The 20,602-nt window shown below is 35.9% G+C and overlaps 1 protein-coding gene across 2 annotated transcripts; it reads right to left on the bottom strand.

Moving 5' to 3' along the window:
- Positions 1 to 7,005: 7,005 nt before the first annotated feature.
- LOC147566080 (squamosa promoter-binding-like protein 14) lies at positions 7,006 to 12,901 on the bottom strand. 2 transcript variants are annotated; one of them, XM_086652562.1, is made up of 11 exons: positions 12,182 to 12,901; positions 11,227 to 11,892; positions 10,810 to 11,006; positions 9,908 to 10,728; positions 9,752 to 9,826; positions 9,545 to 9,652; positions 9,348 to 9,465; positions 9,115 to 9,250; positions 8,890 to 9,028; positions 8,167 to 8,769; positions 7,006 to 8,054 (listed from the first exon to the last, which is right to left on the bottom strand). In XM_086652562.1, exons 2-11 carry the CDS (start codon positions 11,826 to 11,828, stop codon positions 7,620 to 7,622), a joined length of 3,234 nt encoding a protein of 1,077 aa, XP_086508688.1. In that variant the 5' UTR covers positions 11,829 to 11,892; positions 12,182 to 12,901; the 3' UTR covers positions 7,006 to 7,619. The 2 variants fall into 2 exon arrangements, with proteins under 2 accessions (XP_086508688.1, XP_086508687.1); XM_086652561.1 differs by having other exon boundaries at positions 9,908 to 11,006; positions 12,182 to 12,566.
- Between the last annotated feature and the right edge of the window lie 7,701 nt (positions 12,902 to 20,602).

The following is a 20,602-nucleotide window of genomic DNA, read 5'->3' as shown; positions in this document are numbered from 1 at the left end:
TAAAAAGAAATTATTTTCTTTCAATCATTTTAAGCTAGTGATGCTCACTAAAAGTCTTTGTTCCCCTAATCATGTTAGCTAAGTAGTAAACTGAACAATCTGTAGGATTTTATATTAAGATCTAAACATTCCATGAAAATTTAAGAATCATTATAATAAAGATATTCTTTTGTTCAAGTTATTGTGGATTCTTAGACAAAACTTTCCTATAAAGTGAAATTTTAAAATAAAAAAACTTTCGTACGGTTGTTTTTTTCAAAATACATTGGATTCATCTATACTATTTACTGACAGGTGATCTTGCATTTTGTTCAATTTTCGTTTCAAAGACTCATAAAAAAAAATTCGCACAGGGCCCCTAAATTCTTAGCCTCGGCCCTGGATGCCTTCACCACTCCGCTCCACAAAATTTGGCCATAAAGGAGGACGCCTTTAATAATTCTAGGTGGTGCATATAGAAGTTCCGACCGTATAACTCTTCCAAATTGGATATTCCTAAACTACAAAAAAAAAATTGATGAAAGACCCAAAAATGGGCTCAAATCTCACTTTTAGCCCAGCCCTGAATGTTAACTAAAAAAATCTAAAATCTCAAAATGTCTATAGATCAAGCCCAAATAAGGATCTCGAAGCACCTTTTTCGATCTCTAGAACATATATTTTTTTTTATATTTCCACCTTTACCCTTTTATATATATATAACCATTTATCTTTCCCTCTCATATTCACTCTCTTTCTAAAACTCATTTATCCTTCACTTTCTCTCTCTAAAATACCAAACTAATATTTTAGGACTTCATCTCATTTTCTCTCTCTCTAAAATAGATTTCCTTCTCAACCAAAAACTCTTTTTCTCTCTCCAAACTTGATGAACGGATTGTATCCCGCCGGAAAATCTTGTCGGATCTGCTTCTCCTTGAATGTACGTCTTTAACTCTATTCTACTTTTTTCAATGTATCTTCTATCTTTTATCTTCAATCATCATCTTCTTTAGTGGAGGTTGAAAGAAGCCACAAATCTGGTTTTAGGGTGTTTTCATAGTTTTTTAGAGAGTTAAATATATAGATTTGTAGATTTACTTATTTGATGCTCCATTGGTGATGTTTGTTCTTGGTGTTTTTTTATGTTATAAGGTTCAATCTTATTAGGGTAATTTCCCTAATGGCCCCCAACTTCGAAAAAGGTGTTTTTTTATGTTATAAGGTTCAATCTTATTAGGGTAATTTCCTTGAATACTTCCAAGAGATGCCTTCAGGGCCGTGGATGGCCCAGTGCGGGCAGGGCTCCCGCACTGGGCCTCCCGCAACGAGGGGTCCATTCCTATAACTGGCCAGAATAGTGTATATAGGAATTGGTAGGTAGAAAAACATGGTAACTCTATTAGCTGGATTGGTAAGACTTTTAGGCTTCCACATACACAACCCGGGATCGACTCACGGCGCTTCAATCCATTGAAGTTTTTTTTTCTGGTTTTCTAAATCGGAATACCTCTGTTAAATGTACTTTTATTTCTGCTCCATTGCACTTTTTGTAACTATTTTATTATTTTGGATGTATTCTTTAAACTTTTTGAAGTGTCTTAAAATTAGGAATTTAAGATTTGTTTTACAAATTGTAGCAATATGTAAATGTATATGGGAAAATCGTTATACAAAAAACATCATATTCAAAAAAAATTCCTTAGATTCTAACTATACGTTGTAAAAAGAAATTATTTTCTTTCAATCATTTTAAGCTAGTGATGCTCACTAAAAGTCTTTGTTCCCCTAATCATGTTAGCTAAGTAGTAAACTGAACAATCTGTAGGATTTTATATTAAGATCTAAACATTCCATGAAAATTTAAGAATCATTATAATAAAGATATTCTTTTGTTCAAGTTATTGTGGATTCTTAGACAAAACTTTCCTATAAAGTGAAATTTTAAAATAAAAAAACTTTCGTACGGTTGTTTTTTTCAAAATACATTGGATTCATCTATACTATTTACTGACAGGTGATCTTGCATTTTGTTCAATTTTCGTTTCAAAGACTCATAAAAAAAAAAATTCGCACAGGGCCCCTAAATTCTTAGCCTCGGCCCTGGATGCCTTCACCACTCCGCTCCACAAAATTTGGCCATAAAGGAGGACGCCTTTAATAATTCTAGGTGGTGCATATAGAAGTTCCGACCGTATAACTCTTCCAAATTGGATATTCCTAAACTACAAAAAAAAAATTGATGAAAGACCCAAAAATGGGCTCAAATCTCACTTTTAGCCCAGCCCTGAATGTTAACTAAAAAAATCTAAAATCTCAAAATGTCTATAGATCAAGCCCAAATAAGGATCTCGAAGCACCTTTTTCGATCTCTAGGACATATCTTTTTTTTTATATTTCCACCTTTACCCTTTTATATATATATAACCATTTATCTTTCCCTCTCATATTCACTCTCTTTCTAAAACTCATTTATCCTTCACTTTCTCTCTCTAAAATACCAAACTAATATTTTGGGACTTCATCTCATTTTCTCTCTCTCTAAAATAGATTTCCTTCTCAACCAAAAACTCTTTTTCTCTCTCCAAACTTGATGAACGGATTGTATCCCGCCGGAAAATCTTGTCGGATCTGCTTCTCCTTGAATGTACGTCTTTAACTCTATTCTACTTTTTTCAATGTATCTTCTATCTTTTATCTTCAATCATCATCTTCTTTAGTGGAGGTTGAAAGAAGCCACAAATCTGGTTTTAGGGTGTTTTCATAGTTTTTTAGAGAGTTAAATATATAGATTTGTAGATTTACTTATTTGATGCTCCATTGGTGATGTTTGTTCTTGGTGTTTTTTTTATGTTATAAGGTTCAATCTTATTAGGGTAATTTCCCTAATGGCCCCCAACTTTGTGACCAGCTTCCCGCCTGGCCCCCTACTTTACAAGAAATACCCATATGGCCCCCTTCCGTTATAACACCGTTACTCTCTCTCTTCCATTTCTTTTCTCTCTCCTCCAGCATGTTTTCTCTCTCTGCCACCTCGTTAAAACCAGCCACATCATCGTCTTCACCGGCAGGGTCGCCGGCCGGCCAAATTTCCGGCCGACGACCTTCAAACTTTTTTTTTTCTCTCTAAAAAAAAATTTTTTTTTTTAAATTCTCGCACCTCTCTCTCTCTAAACTCCGGCGAAGGGAAACCTTCGCCGGAGCTAGGTCTGTTCATCACGAAGGAAAAATTTAGCCGGCCGGCGACCCTGCCGGTGAAGACGATGATGTGGCTGGTTTTAACGAGGTGGCAGAGAGAGAAAACATGATGGAGGAGAGAGAAAATAAATGGAAGAGAGTGAGTAACGGTGTTATAACGGAAGGGGGCCATATGGGTATTTCTTGTAAAGTAGGGGGCCAGGCGGGAAGCTGGTCACAAAGTTGGGGGCCATTAGGGAAATAACCCATCTTATTATAAAGTTTCTTGGTTTTACTTCCACACAATATAATTTCAAAAACAATACTGTGAAAAAGCTTTACATATAATTTTTTCTAAGAAACCAAAAAGTACAATTTCAGATCTATTTTTCGGTTTCTCTCTCTAGAATTACGTTTTTTGCATATGTTGGTTGTTAACGGACAAATTGACTGGTGCATTAAGCATTATGAAAATTTTCTTAGAACTAAACTTATGGACTGGTGCATTAAGCATCTGTTCCCAACAATTAAGTTTATGTTTAAAAGTGTTATGAAAATTTTCTTAGAACAAAACTTATTTACAAAATCAAGACACATAACTTCTATATTATATCGAACTACTACTTTTGCCACCAGCATAGGTATAAGTGTTGACATAAGTTACTTTAGAGTGTTTCCAACCTTTTTCGTTTTTCAGACAAATGAAGAGAAATAATTTTAATTTTGAAGATAATAAATGGCAGCTGTAATAAATGTCAGTTGTAAGAGTAAGAGTGATTCGATGGATGGAACTCCATCTCCTTTTTCGCGAATTAAGTAAGAGGGAAAAGAGAGCAGAAAATGGTGGAGGGGTATAAGAGGGATGTTAATTGTCTTAGGAGGTTAAGAGTGTAATTTCAACTTTTGGGTTTAATTTGCATTATTATTCCAGGTTGGGCTTCATTTGGTATTTTGACCCGAATTTTGGCCCTTCGAATTTTCCTCTCAACTACAAAACACGTGATTAAATAAGGCACGACTAAGGAATATATCTAGAGACAAGTGATATTAACACATTTGTGGTAATAGTTATTGGTAATATTTGTAAGATATGGGGACTATATAAATAGTACAAGGTGGGGGGGGGGGGGGTTTGCTCCGGACCCAAGTCCCAAGTCCCAGACGAGTCAAATGGAAGCTAGTTTCGAATGGCATCTCAGAGGACAATGAAATTTAAAGAAGGGTTATTTCTCAAATAACCCCCAATTTTGTGACCGGTTTCCTGCCTAGCCCCCTACTTTGTCAAAAATACCTAGATGTCCCCCTTTTTCACTTACCGTTATAACACCGTTAACCAGTCAACATTTCTCTCTCTTCTATTTCATCAATTCTCTCTGACAGCTCATCTTCTCGCCACCTCATCGTCTTCTCCTGAAAGGTCGCCGGTCGGCCAATTTCTCGGCCGGCGGCGACCTTTAAATATTAAAAAAAGATAAAAATTTCTCTCTACTCTCTCTCTCTAAAAAAAATTTATCATCTCTCCTCTTTCTCTTTCTACACACTCCGGCGAAGGAAAATCCTACGCCGGAGTACCTTGAACAGATCACGGTCTGCTCAAGAACAGACCTGCTCCGGCGAAGGGTTTCCCTTCGCCGGAGTGTGTAAAAAGAGAGAGAGTAGAGATGATAAAAAAATTATTTTTATTTTTAGAGAGAGGAGAGAGAAAATAAAAAAATAATAATATTTGTAGGTCGCCGGCTGGAAAATTGGTCGGCCGGCGACCTTGCCGGGGAAGACGATGAGGTGGCAGAGATGTGATGAGATGGAAGAGAGAGAAATGTTGACTGGTTAACGATATTGTACTGGTAAGTGAAAAAGGGAGCCATCTGGGTATTTTTGACAAAGTAGGGGGACAGGCAGGACACCGGTCACAAAGTTACGGGTTATTTGGGAAATAACCCTTTAAAGAAAGTGGGGATCCCAAATGAACCACTTGACCACCATCACAATCATTTACCCATTTCCCATGAGACTACAAAATTACGTAATAATACAATACCCACTTTCTCTTAAAACCCCAAAACTATAGACGTCAGACACACAATAGTTATTCGTATCATTTGGACTTCTCCAACAAAAGAAATCTCAAACGGTAAATTTCAATGGAAATGAAAATCTAGACATTTTTCAAGCTGAGGTCTATAGTGACATTTTTTTTGAAGTTTGGATTTAATTAGAGATACAATAGTTATTCGGAATATTTCAGGCAATGAACACTTAATTCATACAGTATTTATTTTGTATGTGATTCTAATGGATTCAACATCAGCCCAAATCAATCATCCAGACAAGTCAGACACACAAATAAGACAAAAAATTTATATTCTAAAATCAAACCTAGTCAGGTATGAACTAAAGAAAAAGAACACCACCTAACATGATGGAATTTTTAGCCAATAAGACCGTCGATGTGGAAAACCATTTCCCGGGACTCTCTCTACTTTTGTGTCATGTTGTTTGTAAAGCTTTATATTCTTGTTAGGTTGATTTAATTTGTTGTTTCGTTCCTTTTTCTGTAACTTGTAATTATTGATAGCACATTTCTGGTGAACTTATAGTATTAAAAATTTACCGAACGGAAAAAGTGTCTCTCCACCTTAAATGAAAACAATCTTTTAGCTCATTGCTTTCGGTGTTATTACACAAAGAATAATTAGATTTTAGCTATTAGTGGGATTGGATTAGGATTCATTCAACATAAAACTCTCCTCTTTTTTATTCATTAAAACACAAAACTTTACTTTGGGGTGGAATTAACTTAAAAAACAAATACAACTAAAAGTAGTGGGAGTGGGAAAATCCCTTGTATCCTCAGTTTGGTAGGTTTAGTGGAGTAAAGAGAAAGCCCCATGAATGTTGGATATGAATTCATTGAGTTAGACTTCAAAAAGGTTCTGATAAAAGGTAGCATCTTTAAGGGAATCAACTAGTAATATTCCACTATTTACCTTTATGACACCATAATGTTATCATGGATGCCTATCACTTGGAATAAGGTAATATATGGGTATCACTCAGAAATTACTTCACACTATCTTAATTTGATGAAATATATACATATATTATATTGTGAAGTTAAATTTGTAAAAAAAATGTCTATAAATATCGAATTGGTTGCTTAAGTAAAAGAAAAATAATCTCATCAATTCTTCCATATCCTAAATTTAGTAATTGATGCTCACATAGCTCTACATACATTCTAGTTTCTATTTATTTATTGAAATTACAGGTTAATAAGAAAAGCAGTTTTCATGATAATCACATATAACTAGACAGGTAAACAAGAACATGAAGTCCAGAATGAAACAAACATTATGGCATTTGGATAATAAATCCTTTTTGTCGCCCACTAGTGATTGTGTTCCATTAATCTAAAAATTGATTGATTCATAACTTGTTAAAACTTGGAAATGGATGTGAGTTAGTGTAAGATGAGACGTCATTGCTGAGCTCCTCATTTGTCATTCCGATCCCCCACTTCACAACTATGTGAACTGCAAGGCCCTCACACCCGCACGCGCCAACACTCGTCGACTTCCATCTCTCCCCCATGAAGTAGTTCATTTCTTTGATTAACTCCTGTATCTGCCTTGTTTGAAGAGATGATTTCGAGTTCATTTGCTCCATACATAGAATAAATGCAGCTTAAAAAGATTTAAGATAGTAATAAAAAAAATTAAAATTAAAGATAGTAAATAAATAAATAAAATTAAAGATAGTAATCAAAAACTAAAAAACAAAAGTTGAAGGTAGTAATCAATTTCAGTAGATTAATGAAAACAGAGTCACATGGTAGAAATCAAATGAATATAAATAAAGAAATCAGAAAATATTTTATTATCTTACTTTAAAAATATAAAAATACAACCCCACCATTATCTATTCAACAACTAACTATATATCATCCTTTTATATCATCTTATCTATTAAAATAAGTTCTTAAACCTTACCAAACACCATAATTTTACAACTTAATCCATGGAATTATAAGCTATTACAGTTTGGAGAGGGAAATACCAACTGAAAATGAAGATAACAATAACTTGAGCCTTTCCTTAACAGCTTGCCCTTCAGCTGTCTTTTTCCGATCACTTCCTTCGTCGTGTTAGTTATGGCTTGTTTCAGAAAAGATCACTACTTTTTCGGTTGCAGCTTTTCGCCGTTTTTTTTTTCTCTCTAACTTTTACAACACGCCAGCATAATCTATGGTTCTCTGTCATACACATCCTGTTCTCAAGCAACTTGAGGATGCTAGTCTCCGAAAAATGGGATAAAGCTTCCCAAAATCATAAAAAGAGGAAGAGGAAGAACCCCACCACTCTCATCTTTAAGTTAGTGCAGGAAATAATAAGTAGAATCTGAAGAAAGGTAGCCAGTCCTTATGCTTTCTGTTTCTTCTTTCTCATTCTAACCCTTCACTGTGCTTAACTCGTGCCAAAATTCAAATTTTCCCACTTGAAGGGAGCCACGGAGTGGATATCAGGTGAGCCACGAAGAAACAAACACACACAAACACAAACAGCAGCAATGGCAAGCATTGAATGTATATATGGGCGATGAAGAAGCCCTCGGTGTCCTGGCATTCTATTGTAATAACTCAAGGCGGCAGTGGCACACTTACCACATGATTTCTGAACTCTTAACGGTTGTGGATTAGACTTCTCCGGCTCTTCGGAAACTATCCATGACTGGTCTAAGGTGGTTCCTTCATTGACTGATATAGTTACCTGAGCACGTTTTCTGTCGATGACTTTCTGAGCTACCATTGTGTTATAAGCAATATTGTTTCTCATCGAAGCATATGCGAACGGAGATTGCCCATTTGTATCCAATAAAGAATTCCAGCTGGTTAATCCAATCTGAATCACACAAATAGGACATTTCAGTAAGGAGCTCCAACCTCAGCAATTTCAAGTTCAAAGCAACAACTTATAAACGCCAACTTTAGGGGGGTTAAGGTTAAAATCATACCTCTTGTGGGTCGTTTGTCAAGGCATCGACCATTTCTTTTGAATCGTGCGTGCAAGCAGCTAAATGTAGAGGCGTAAGCCCACCAGGACCAGCTTGATTTGGGGGGAAGAGATATACTTTTGAGGCATTAGTACTACTGCTTACTGAATAATGAATGAGCAAATCCACCATTTTCCTGCACTTTCTCTTCACAGCTCGGTTCAAGAGGTGAATCTCCGAAAGTGTCTCTAAGGATTCACTTGGTATTCCGTTCTTCTCTGTATTTCCTTCAATATATATGTCCAGAAGTGTCTTAACCACAGTACACCAATCCCTTTCGACTGAAAAGGTGAAAAGAAATTTGAATCGATCATGAGAGAAATCAGGAGTGTCGAGTTTGTAAGGGGTGCTTTTCCTTTGGAAAAGCCATCCAAGCTCATTAAGAAAATGTACGCAATCGTCCCTTGACCTTGGACGATCAAATTCATGAACATGATCTTCTGACATAATATCACCCATTCTAATATCTTTCTTAAACTCGGACTCAAGTAGATTCAATTCTCGACAGATTGGAGCATCAGCAATTATGACGGGGAAGCTGTTACCCTTGAAACCATTCTCGACCTGAATGAACAATTTGCGGAGACATGAGTCCGCTGTTTACTATTAACAAGTACGACAAGATAGAAAGAGGGCATGGCAGAATGATCACTTAATTAACCAAATCAGTTGTCTGAATTATACCTCTATGAAACATCGGCCAAGGATCGTAGAAAAGCCACCAGGAATTTTGAAACTTTCCATACTTGTATCATCATACACAGTGCCAACTGATCCTTCTACTTCTTTTGATAAGTACCCTCCCATATAAGTACAATGGATTCTGAAACATTATATCATAATTATAAACAATTACAGACATAAAAGGAGTTAGCAATTTAAGAAAGAAAATAGTCAGAGTTCGCTTACTTGGTGCCAGAGACGGATAAATTTCGACCTCTCAGCACAAGAGATGTTTCTTGCCCACCCACAACTGCAAGAGGTGATACGGACATTATCTCTGGGGCGCTCCACGTCCTCCATGACTTACACAGACGGATTTTGCCTTCAGATGGACCATTAACGAGAATATCAGAGAAGTTCTAATAAAAATAAAAGAAGGTGATGATGAAATGAAAATAAAAATGAGATAGAACCGTCACCATCTTTATGTGATGCTAGTTGCCTGTCCGTATGAACTATGAACCTTCCGTTTTTCCAAAAATCTTGCTCTGAATCTTGAACAAGAGAATGTAAACGATGAAGAAGGTCCTCTTGCAGCTGAAACGCAACACATATAATGAGTAAAAAGCTACAATTTTGTAATGATCTAATATGTCAAAAGCATCTATGGACTTACTTGCTCCCATGCAGTAAAAGACATTGATACATACACCGATAGAACCACACAACCAGGCCTAATGTAACTCTCCATTTCTGATGGACAGTGGGCAAGCCACTCTAAGATCTGGCACAAAAAGAATCATTTAACAATATTAGCCCTTTGAGAATATTGAAATAAATTGAACAATAAATTGGAAGACCAAAACTATAAGTTTAGTCTTACTTGACTTCGTAATGTCCCTGGGAAGTTGCTAGGATCTTTATCAAACAGTTTGAAAATAATACGCCCAGTCCGATTCTGTTGGGAATAAGGAACCATGTTAGATCACATACTAATAGTAATGACTCTGCAACTAAAAGTTAACGTGAAAAAACTTACCTGTGCATCAGAATTTGAACTGGATGGGGAGTGGTCTGAACCAGAAGACGAAGCATATCCTGCTTGGTATGGCATATTTTGAACTAAACTACTCTCGACTCGTGCATTTGACCCTTTAAAGAGATCCAGGGGTGGTGAGGTCCAACCACGAGTTGTACTTGCCTCGACTGTCCCATTATCTTCTCCACTAACAGACATCCTCTCATGTTTCAACTCTGATGCAGTCTGCATAGGAAACAATTTGTGCACGACAGGTGGTGAAGATGAAGGAGATTCCATGGGATTACTACTATCAGAGGAGAAATACTTCCAAGCAGATCCCATTTTTGGTGGGCTATCATCCTCAGTGGACGAATTAAATAGTTGCAGAGGAAGACTTGGTCGAGCCGCCTGAACATGACCATCAGATACTTCTATGTGTGACTGGTAACTAGTACTACTTCTCTCTCCTCCAACCGACGAGAAACCTGGAACTGGTTTCTTTGGTAAATTAACACCAGTTACCTTTTCCTGGTAGTTCAACTTCATTTTATCATTTTCACTGCTGAGACTGCTTCTTTGAGAAAGAATGGCAAGGGCATCAGGAGAGGATGCAGCCAATGTCGAAATAACTGTAAGCAAGTCCACGGTTGATGGAACAGATGCATTTCCGTTTGTTCTCGTTTGTTGGTCTGAAGAAACCTCTTGTGAAACATTCAGATCGAAGCTTTTAGGTGCATGATTCTTTGAGATAGGGTTTGGTGCAACGGGTGGTGAAGCCAGCTTACTAAGAATCTGGATGAGCTGATCTCTATCCAGCATAGATTTCTCAAAATTATTTCCTGCAAAGATATCACGCAAACTTAAAATAAAGTGGAAAACAAAATATCGAATTGGGTTACGTGATAAGTAAAGAATCATACCTTGAAGACGAGCTAAAGCAGTCAAAAGATTAACTACATCTAAATTTCCGTTGGTACCATTATCCTGATTTTGTCCTGGAAGAACCAACTTAGACGAAGCATCCTCTGGTTGAGTCTTCCTTCTTCTCCGGTTATGCCCTGCAAGTCTACGCCTACAGCTTCTCTTCCCCTCATCGAACTCAGAGAGAGGGTGAAACCTGTGAGAAAGTAAAGCAAATTTAGACAACAAAGAAAACCCCAACCTACCCATCAACGAATCGAAATCCAAATCTAATAAAGATGAAGACCTGCAAATAGGAATAGGAATAAGCGATAAAGAATCCCAAATACATAGTATTTTTTTCATTTTTTATGTGATATGCTTAAAGAAATAACATCAAGCTACAAAATTTGAGCTCAATTAGACAAATCATTTACCTGCTACACTGCTGGCAAAACCTCTGCATCTGCTTCCCCACCAAAGCTTTAGTAGTCTTGCTATGAAGTTCACAAACTTTATGTCTTCTATGATAATCCTTTGCATTTGAGAGATCTCCTTTACAATCATCAACTTGACACATTGGGTAGTTACCACCACCCGGAGATCCAGATCGGACACGCTTCGGTGGCCTAGACGCAGTTTCCTCATTAGCATATAGATTCCCTCCAAGCTTCAAAGTTAGGTTCTCACCATCTCCATTCCCGGAGCCATTTTTCATGGCTGGATGGTAATTTAAGATTTCTGTTGCTTTACTTTTCTGTTGAAGCTCGATAGTCTTCGCAGCTCCAGTTCCCATCTGCATAGCTTCGGATTCGGACGGTTTTGCTACAAACATCACCCTATCCCAATCCCACCCATTGGGGTTCCAATTACCCTTTGGGTTTTGAAATTGTTGTTGATATTGTTTTTGTTGAAGAGAATTAGGATTTTGCCATGGAAGATCTCTCTTTTTAGCCATAGTTGGTGCATCTATGAATCTCCCAGGAAGGGACTGATGAATAAACATAGGATGAGCAATTTGTGCACCTACTTCTTCCATTTTTTTGATTCTTCTATTCCACAATAACTAATAGGAATCTGAAATTACCAACTTCAAGCTAAATCTACACCAAACATTCAAACAAATGAACCAAATTAAAACCAACTAATTTATTAAGAACTTCAAAATGATATATCTCTACTTTATCTAAGATTAGGGTTTCTTACAAGCAAAAAAGAGGGGTTTTTTTTTGTGTTTATCCCTTCCACAAAAAGATAATTCTCCCCCAAATTTATCTACTTAAATCCAGTCACAGTCAAAAACTTAAGAATTAAAAAATTGTTCACATTTTTAACTCTTCTAAACCTAAAAAATCAAATAAAACATACATCTAAAGAACATGATTTACATACCTTTACGAATTTCTAGCAATTTCTCCCATTTCTTTAGCTTGAATTCAATTTCCCATCTTCAAAAACCCACACAAACAAAAACCCTTTAACCCTAATCAACAAATTCCATCTTCAAATCTTTACTTTATATTTCTGAGAAAACTTCAACTTGCTTCCTCTGTAATTTCTTCACTTCAACTAAACCCAGAACTTCACTTCTTCAACTTTACTTAAGAACTATAAATTAAACCCTAATCAAGAATCAAAGTCACCAGATCTGAACACAAGAAAACTGAGAAAATTTAGATCAGAGTTCTTCAAATAAAAACGACAACTTTTTTTTGACAGTATAAATTTTTCTCTTTCTTTAAACGTTTATTTGCAAGTTGGGTTTGTACTTGTTTTCTTTGTTAATTTAATTGATGGCAAAATTTGTAAATAAGGTAGAAAGAAGGGGTGAAATTAATTAGTAGCCACTAAGTAGGGCCCGCCAAAAACAGTTGGGGACCAAAACAAAAGGGAGGAGAAGAAGAAGAATCGTGGGCCTAATAGGGCCCACACTTAACCTTGGGCCTTCAATTATTTCATGGCGATAGTGAGGAATTTGGGATTCTTTTTCTCCTTTTTGAACTCTTTTTTCTTCACTTTATTTCACGTTGTTCTTGTTTCGATCCTAACAGAATCTTGCTAGACTAATTCGATTTGTATTATGTCAACGAGCTATCGAGTCGTGACTCATCTGTCAAAGGTTGCGTTTGTTTTTCTTTTAAGTTGAGTTTAAATTTTGATCCGAAGTTTGAGTTGATTCGATTTCAAAGTATTTGTTTGGTGGGATGTGTTTGAAAACAAGAAAATTTACCGTAGGTACAAAGAGTTTTTTTGAGTTGACAAATCAGACACTGCTTTTCCTTCTTCCTCCTTTCCTCCTACTAGTACCACCATCCACTTCGATTTACTACCGCTTCCATTTCTTATTTTTTTTTTTTTTCGCTCCTCCATCCTTCTCTATCCTCCTTCCCCTCTCTACTTTTTTTTTGTTTTTTATAATGATTGTCTATTTATTTCTATTTGTCTCGTGATGTCTGATTTGTCTAACAGGTGTTTAAACTCGTTGTAGACTGTTTGAGTACGACTATTCATATTCAAAAGAGTAGAGGACAAAACACTTCGAAGGTGGAAAAGAACTCTAAATAAGTGAGTGCACCTTGTTTGAGTACGACTATTCTTATTCAACTATCCACGACTGGGTCATGTTTATTTGACTCGTTTGAAGGTGAAATACTGATTTGAGTGAAAATAAATATTTTATAAAAACTTTAAACAAGACAAACTCAATTAATAATAAATCCACGTCAATTAACGTACAAACTCATAAACAACACTTACAATCTAAAATCTAATATGTTCTTTTGAAATATATACAATATTGGCAATGAAGGTGTAAAAAAATTACTCGCCGCTAAGATGAAGAATAGTTACACAATATTTCAGCCTCAATCGGCCTAATATCTGAGACGGATACTAATAATATATCTATCAAATAGAATAAAATTAAATCAACGGGCTTGGTTGTCATTTCTAGTGAACAATTATGATTGAACCGAGTTAGGTGCCTTGTACGGGTCAGCGGTAAGTGAGTAGACCAACTCATCTGATTGGTCACTATCGGTTCCCCTTGATGATGTTAACTTATCCTTGCTTTGTTCTCCACTCAGATTTTTCAATAACAGAATTATGAATAGTGAATCTTTATAACTCAACCAGTAAATAACTTAGGGTCTCCAAAATCACGTGGGAAAATCGAAAATCAATTTTTCCTTGTTTGATAAAATGGGAGAAAGTGAGAAACTCGTTTTCCATTGAAAAAAAAGAGTAGAAAATTAGATTCAAAAGTTTTCCCACAAAAAATGGAAAAAGAGATTATCACCCTCTTATTTTACATTATCTCTCCTCCCGTTCTCCCACACGTTTTTGCCTCTCTCTCTCGCCAAAAATTTTATTCATCCTTCCATTTTGGTCCCTCTCTCAGTCATCCTGTGATATGGTGACATATCACTAGTATATTTTCTCACCATTCTCTCTCCAATGCTCCACACTCAAGTGATATGTCGCCACATCGGCGGAGGGCTGGTACCAAAATGGAGGGATGAATAGAATTTCTCCTCTCCCTCTCTCTTGTCAATTCAAGTAAAAACTTTGTTTCTCGCCTTCGCATCTCTCTTTCTCTCATGCGCACATATTGCTTCCCATGAACCAGAAAAAACCCACAATAAACTTTATGAAAGAAACTTCTAGAGGAAGAGAGCTCTTAACATGCACAACCTCGAGTCGGAAAAGTACATAGAAATATTACTACTTCAGTGATATAATATACCACTGAGTTTTATGACGTTGTTACTTGATTACGAGGCTATCGACCCTAAAAAGACCACTGAACTGATATCACCGTGACTTCAAAAACAGAAAATACCTTCATATGCTTACGTTGAATCTCTGGTAGCTTGCTTACGCATCCGTAAGTCAATCAACCATTACAAATTTTCAGGGGTTCCCATGTCAATACTCTGCACAAAAAATCGGGTTTTTATAGATCATCGCAATCTGTTTGAACTAGAAAAATCGTAACTCCTGTAACCCTAATTAGCTTACATGAACAACAAGACACCACGAAGATCATGGAGAGATGTTGTTGTCGATTTTGGAACGGGAAATAGAAATCTGAACGAGAGATATAGTTGGGAACGATTAAAGACGCCCGACCTTTTTGCAACCGCGAGACTTTAGGTTTTAAAAAAGGGTGCCAACAGTAATATCATTTGATGACCTTAAAAGATTCTCTCAAATTTTTTCCTACAATACCAAACACAAAAAATTGAATTTGTGTCATAAAAACTTGATTTTCTTTTCATAAGAAATAGTTTTCACATCAAATATTTCTGCACATATGAAAAAGAGACCCTTAAATTCCAACAACAACTCACAATATACACATGGTAGATCCAACTCTTACTCAAGAACTTGTTAGGGCCAATTTGGTGGTGTTTGGTTTTTCATTTGAATCTAAATATTCAAAGTCAAGTAGATTTAAAATCGATCTTAGCTATTCAGATATGTCATACATCACAATAAAACATAGAGAACATTCTAAAATCTAATTCGAGATAATTTAAACATCGAGTCACATTTCATACTCGACTTTTAAAAAAATCAACACTACCTTAGTTTTTGTCTACCACAATTTGATGTAGTGGTTGGACACCCACTCTGCATGACAAAATTCTGTAGTTCAATTTTATGGAAGTAAAAACACTGATTTATTGAATTTGAGTATAAATAAGATAGATGTAAAAACAAACACGCTATCATGACCCCATGGAATGGCCTTAAGGGTCTTTATATGTCCCTTAGAACCGAAAGTGTCTTTAAAAATGTAATTATGAACTTAATCAATTCATGATGTATCCATGTCACTTAATTATGTAATGTCGCTTGAGTCCATATAAAAACAGGAAACATTACCTTAGTCTTCACAATTAAACATGTTGAATCGATATTGCAAAAAACATAATGTGAAAATTAACATGAAATATAATGTACATAACAATTACAGTCTTTCTAAAATTCATGTCGGTCAACTATAAACTCATTCATTTTTACTCGATCACATCAAATAGTAGTATATGGTTTGCCAAATGACCACATTTCATTTGATTTTTATCAATTATATAATGTACTTAGTACAAACATCATTATTGCAATTGTACTACAAGTATTCCCACTATCACAAGCCATTAACTTGTTCTAAAATCCAAACATTATCTTCTCCCTTGTGTCCTTCCACTTTACCTATTAACCACATAAAAATTGGCCAAGGATGGAATACCTTCTCATCTTCCAATTATTTTTCAAATGAAGACACCAAATGTTGTCCAAATACCAAGTTCAATCAATCTAATCGATTGATCAATCTTTAGGGTACAAATTTTGATAATATAGTAGTGTCATCTCGTTTTTTTGTTAATAATTGTACAAACCGACTATTTGTTTGAAGAAAAGATATTAAAAATTGTACTATATTAGATACATCATTTTCTTCATATCCTCTACCTCAATTATACTCCAAGATATTGGAATAATTTCTTTTAGTAATTCTTGTGAAGAACTATATATATATTATATAATTATAACTTTGTTTATCTAATAAAATGATTCAAGTAAAAGTAACCAAAATACTGTATTTATAGAAGTGAAATTATACTATATCAAATTATTAATTTTCATCATATCCCCTTCATGAATTATACTCCAAGATATTGGAATAATTTTTTTTTTTATAGAAATTCCAAAGCCACATGAACTAGGAAGAAGAAGAAGATAGGTTTTCTCTTGTTTAGAATGGGAGATTCAGAGTACAATCAAATGTTCCGTTTGTCGGGTGACCGTTATATTTAACGACTTTAGATATCAGTCTCCTCTCTCACCTCACCACCGCCTGTCTGTCTGTCTATTACACTTCCAAGTTCCAACTGCCCCACTCCCCAAACAAGGGAAGCAAATGTAGAGAGAGAGAGAGAGAGAGAGAGAGAGAGAGACGTCCTCTTTGGACTCAAACGCTCCTCCAAGTGTTTGAGGTGGCCAAAGCACAACTAAAATTATGGACCTCTTAGAGCTTTCAGGTTCCATTTTTATTGAAAGTTAAAATCCGTAAGTTTTTTTTTTTTTTTTTTTTTTTTTTTTTGGAAGTCGACTACGATCTACGTATGTCGTTACATTTGGCACTTGATACATCATATATGTGATAAGCTCGATAATCGCCCACTCAAAGACTAACAAGACCGGGCCTATAGTCCAACTAGACATGGCCTAAAGCCCAACAACATTATTTACACCCTAATAATCCCAATTCAAATAACCAAAGATTCCACCTTCTCTGGAAAATCTCTAAGTTATAGTATATCTCAACGTAAATGTAATAGAGGTTGGGTTCTCTCTCAATGTATCGTTCCAAAAAGAAAAGATAACTTGGAGTTAGACGGAGCTATAAGATTTAAAATGTAGACCCATGATGACGTTGGGGCAGAATATTCGCTTTAAGTTCAGGGCAATTTTGTCCACGGATTAAGCATTTTTTCGATAGTGTGGAAATGAGTTATTTTGTGTTTTTCTTACGTGAAGATTCTATAAAAATATATTTCACAATAATGTACAAGTTGGGTTATTAAAAATATAAATAATAAGTTTTTCAGGTTTTAGGCATTTTTAATATTTTGGGTTTTAGGTCCCTTTCATTCGTAGTTTACTTAGGTGGTTATCTTACTTATCACATCTTGATGATGTATCAATGTTATGTAATGACTAACGTATGTAAATGAAAGTCCATATTCAAATAAAAATGTAGACAGGCTGAAATCTTAGTTTGACGCTCAAAGAGAAGAGAACAGATTGGCGTTATAACACTAATCCCTCAAAATAATAAACTGATAATATATACACCCCGCAACCATGATATTGATCCACGAGAGTACTAGACCAATACAACTTAGGGATCTTCCACCTAGAGGTCAAGGGTTCGAGGCTGATGAGTCATGAAAATGCCTCATCTGAATATCTTAACTCGGACTAGTTAGTCCATTTTCGAGCGGTTACTCTGATGATTTGCTTCTTTTTCTTTCTCAGGTGTCTTTACCGGATTCAATGTGAAAAACGGTCAAAATCGAGAGATTGACACCTTAGGGGCAGTTCGGTCATTTGATGGTAATGGTTCTCTAGTAGTTTGGTCTATTTGGATACTCGGATGAGAAGTAGATTCCAAGACGAACCCAACGGCGAAAACGGATGACAAATCGGAGTCCGTGAGAAGAAATTAGAACAGGTCAAAGTGCTAGTCAACATCAATGGACCAAAGGTCAATATAGAGTTCTCATCAACACATGGCGGGTGCACAGCGTGCAAAATGTACGCCAGCAAGGCAGGTGCGGGCTAACTGCGGGTAGACGGGTGTGTTCGGGTTTTTCGGTCAAGCTAAACAGATTGAACGGCTGTCGTTGATTTCAAATACTTGGCTTCATCTGGGCGCGTGTTCTAGCTTCTTAAACCGACCGAGAAGCACTGAATCATTACGCTTTTGTCAAACAGCAAGGCTGATCGGGCCACAGTTATCTCCTTCATTCTCTCCCATCTTTATTTTAAATGGAAGATTTCTTTCCTCCTAAGCTTTGAAGTAGTAGAGAGAGAAGGGAGATGAGACCATGAGCTGTCGGGCGAGATAGAAAGAGAAAGGAAATGCTAGAAATGGAAAGAGAAAAAGAAAGGAAAGTGTGGATTAGAGATTGAGAAAGAATTATGGAAGGTATGGGTTGGAGATTTTGAGGAGAGATCATCTCCTCACGGCTTCAAAAACAGGGAATAAAAATAAAAACAGGGAGCTCGGTTTTGAGGACGATCTCTCACGGCTGAAACCAGGGGAGCATTAATCATCTCTTCTCCACGACTAAGAAGGATTTTCAGAGAGGGAGAGAGTCGACTATAAGATAAACAGAGAGTAGTGAGAGAAACAGGAAGAAAAAGAACAGCTCACGGCCATTGAAAGAGGAGACCGAGAGCTAGAGAGAGAAAGTGAGGAAGATAGTTTCTGTTCTTCTTCTTCTTATTCTTTTCTTTATAAGAGAAGGTTAGATTAAGAGAGTTGAGAGAGAGAGAGATATTGTAGAGAGAGAAAGATTGAATCAAAATTATCATAAATTCCATTATCATCTTCTTCTTCTTTCTTTATCATCACTCGGTTATAAATATTAAGAGAGAGTTCCTGTATTGTTTAGAGAGAGAAAGAAACAGTATAGAAAGAGAAAGAAAGAGGAAACAGAGAAGGAAAGAGAAAAACCAGGGAAGGAAAATTATTTTCTCACCTGGAAATCGTTTCCGGGAAGACGAGAAAATAATTTTCCCTAAGGTTCTGTTTGGCTGCGCAGAGGGAAAAAAAAAGCGAAAAAAGGTGTTTTCTTCTCCAATTCTTTTCCTTTTTTTTTTATGTTATTCTTTTCCTTCTTTTTAATCATTATTATGCTCTCATCCATCATGAGTAACTAACTTTCCCGATCTAGGGTTAAGGTTAAGCTTTAGTTTTATGTGATTTTCTGACTTAATCTCTTTTAAGTGCTTAAATACTTTGATTTCTTCGCGTATCTTTTACGATAACCCCTTTCATTAGTTATACTTATGTTTGATGGTTCATATTTAGGCTTTAGGTCTTTAATGTATCATGCTTACGTTTGATATCTAATAGTTAGAGTACCAGTGATTTTATGTACCGAAATTGAAAGTTTTAAAGTAAGTGTCCTGAAAAGTAAAGATTATCCGAGGTTGGTTATTCTTCCTTGAGTTATAAAAGAAGAAGATCTAAATTGCATAAGTCAGATGTCATATTTGCTAAACTGGATCCTGAAACCCTAGATTCTCCCTTCTCATAGGTTTCCTTTATTTGAATATCAACTTTAGTATTATTTAATTTTTTAATTGCTATTTATCTTTTTATTATTTGAAAAAAAATATTACCAATCAAACCAATATTTTGAAGACATAATAGTTTTAAGATTAGAATTGAAATTTGACTTAGTCTCTGAGGAACGAACCGGTCTTACCGGAATTTTACAACTTGACACCCGTGCACTTGCGGGTGTAGACCTATTTAGGAAACTTTCTAGGCCCATCAGAGGCACACGCTTAACAATTCAAAAAAAAAAAAACTTAGGGATCTCGTTTTCGTGAGGATACCAGAGTTTTTTTAGGAGAGAGGGGGTCCAGAGTGACGTCATGTAATTCCATACGTTTTTTCCCCTTTCTCCCTTTCTCCTTCAACCCCAACCAGCTCAAATCTAATTTCAATCCAACCAAATCGACTCCAAATCAACTTAGAAATCAAACTCCTTTATCATCTTACTTCCTCTAGGTACGAAAATATTAATTTTCGTTTAGATCACATTTCAAATACCTTTACTCACTACATATAAAACCCTAATCTCAAAATACACAGCCAGATCCGAAATTGGAAGTACTACGACTCGCTCAATCAACATATCTATATCATTAGACTTGATCTTTCTCTGTTAGGTTTAGTATTGCCTGATCGTGTGCTCCATCTTAAACTCCCATCTTTTTTTCTTAAAATCCCGTCATCAACTAGGATGTAATAACCATGAATCAGTGTTTTAGCAAATTGGAAAGATAAAGGCGATTGGATTTGATTAGATCTACTAAAGCTTGTATCGGTTAGATTGTTAGATGCATGTGGAAATAAACAACCTTCACACAATACAGAAGATAGCAAGGCACCCGGAACTCCCAATCACCCTCATCTAGCATGGGAGTAATCTCTAAACCCTAACCTTCTGGTTGTACTAGTACATGCAACTTCTTTGGTGTTTCATAGTGTTAATCCTATGGTTG

Source organism: Eschscholzia californica, unplaced genomic scaffold, assembly GCF_041429995.1.
Source record: "Eschscholzia californica isolate CP2 unplaced genomic scaffold, dmEscCali1.0.p SCAF_1, whole genome shotgun sequence".
Lineage (NCBI taxonomy): Eukaryota > Viridiplantae > Streptophyta > Magnoliopsida > Ranunculales > Papaveraceae > Eschscholzia > Eschscholzia californica.
The sequence above is the reverse complement of the archived record's forward strand: the minus strand, read 5'-3'. Positions and strand labels throughout refer to the sequence as shown.

Coding starts and splice junctions, on each gene's coding strand:
- LOC147566080 (XM_086652561.1), bottom strand. CDS start 11,828: ATGGAAGAAGTAGGTGCACAAATTGCTCATCCTATGTTTATTCATCAG. Junction 9,466..9,544: donor CTTTTACTGCATGGGAGCAA/GTAAGTCCATAG, acceptor GTTGCGTTTCAG/CTGCAAGAGGACCTTCTTCA. Junction 8,770..8,889: donor TTGGCCGATGTTTCATAGAG/GTATAATTCAGA, acceptor TTGTTCATTCAG/GTCGAGAATGGTTTCAAGGG.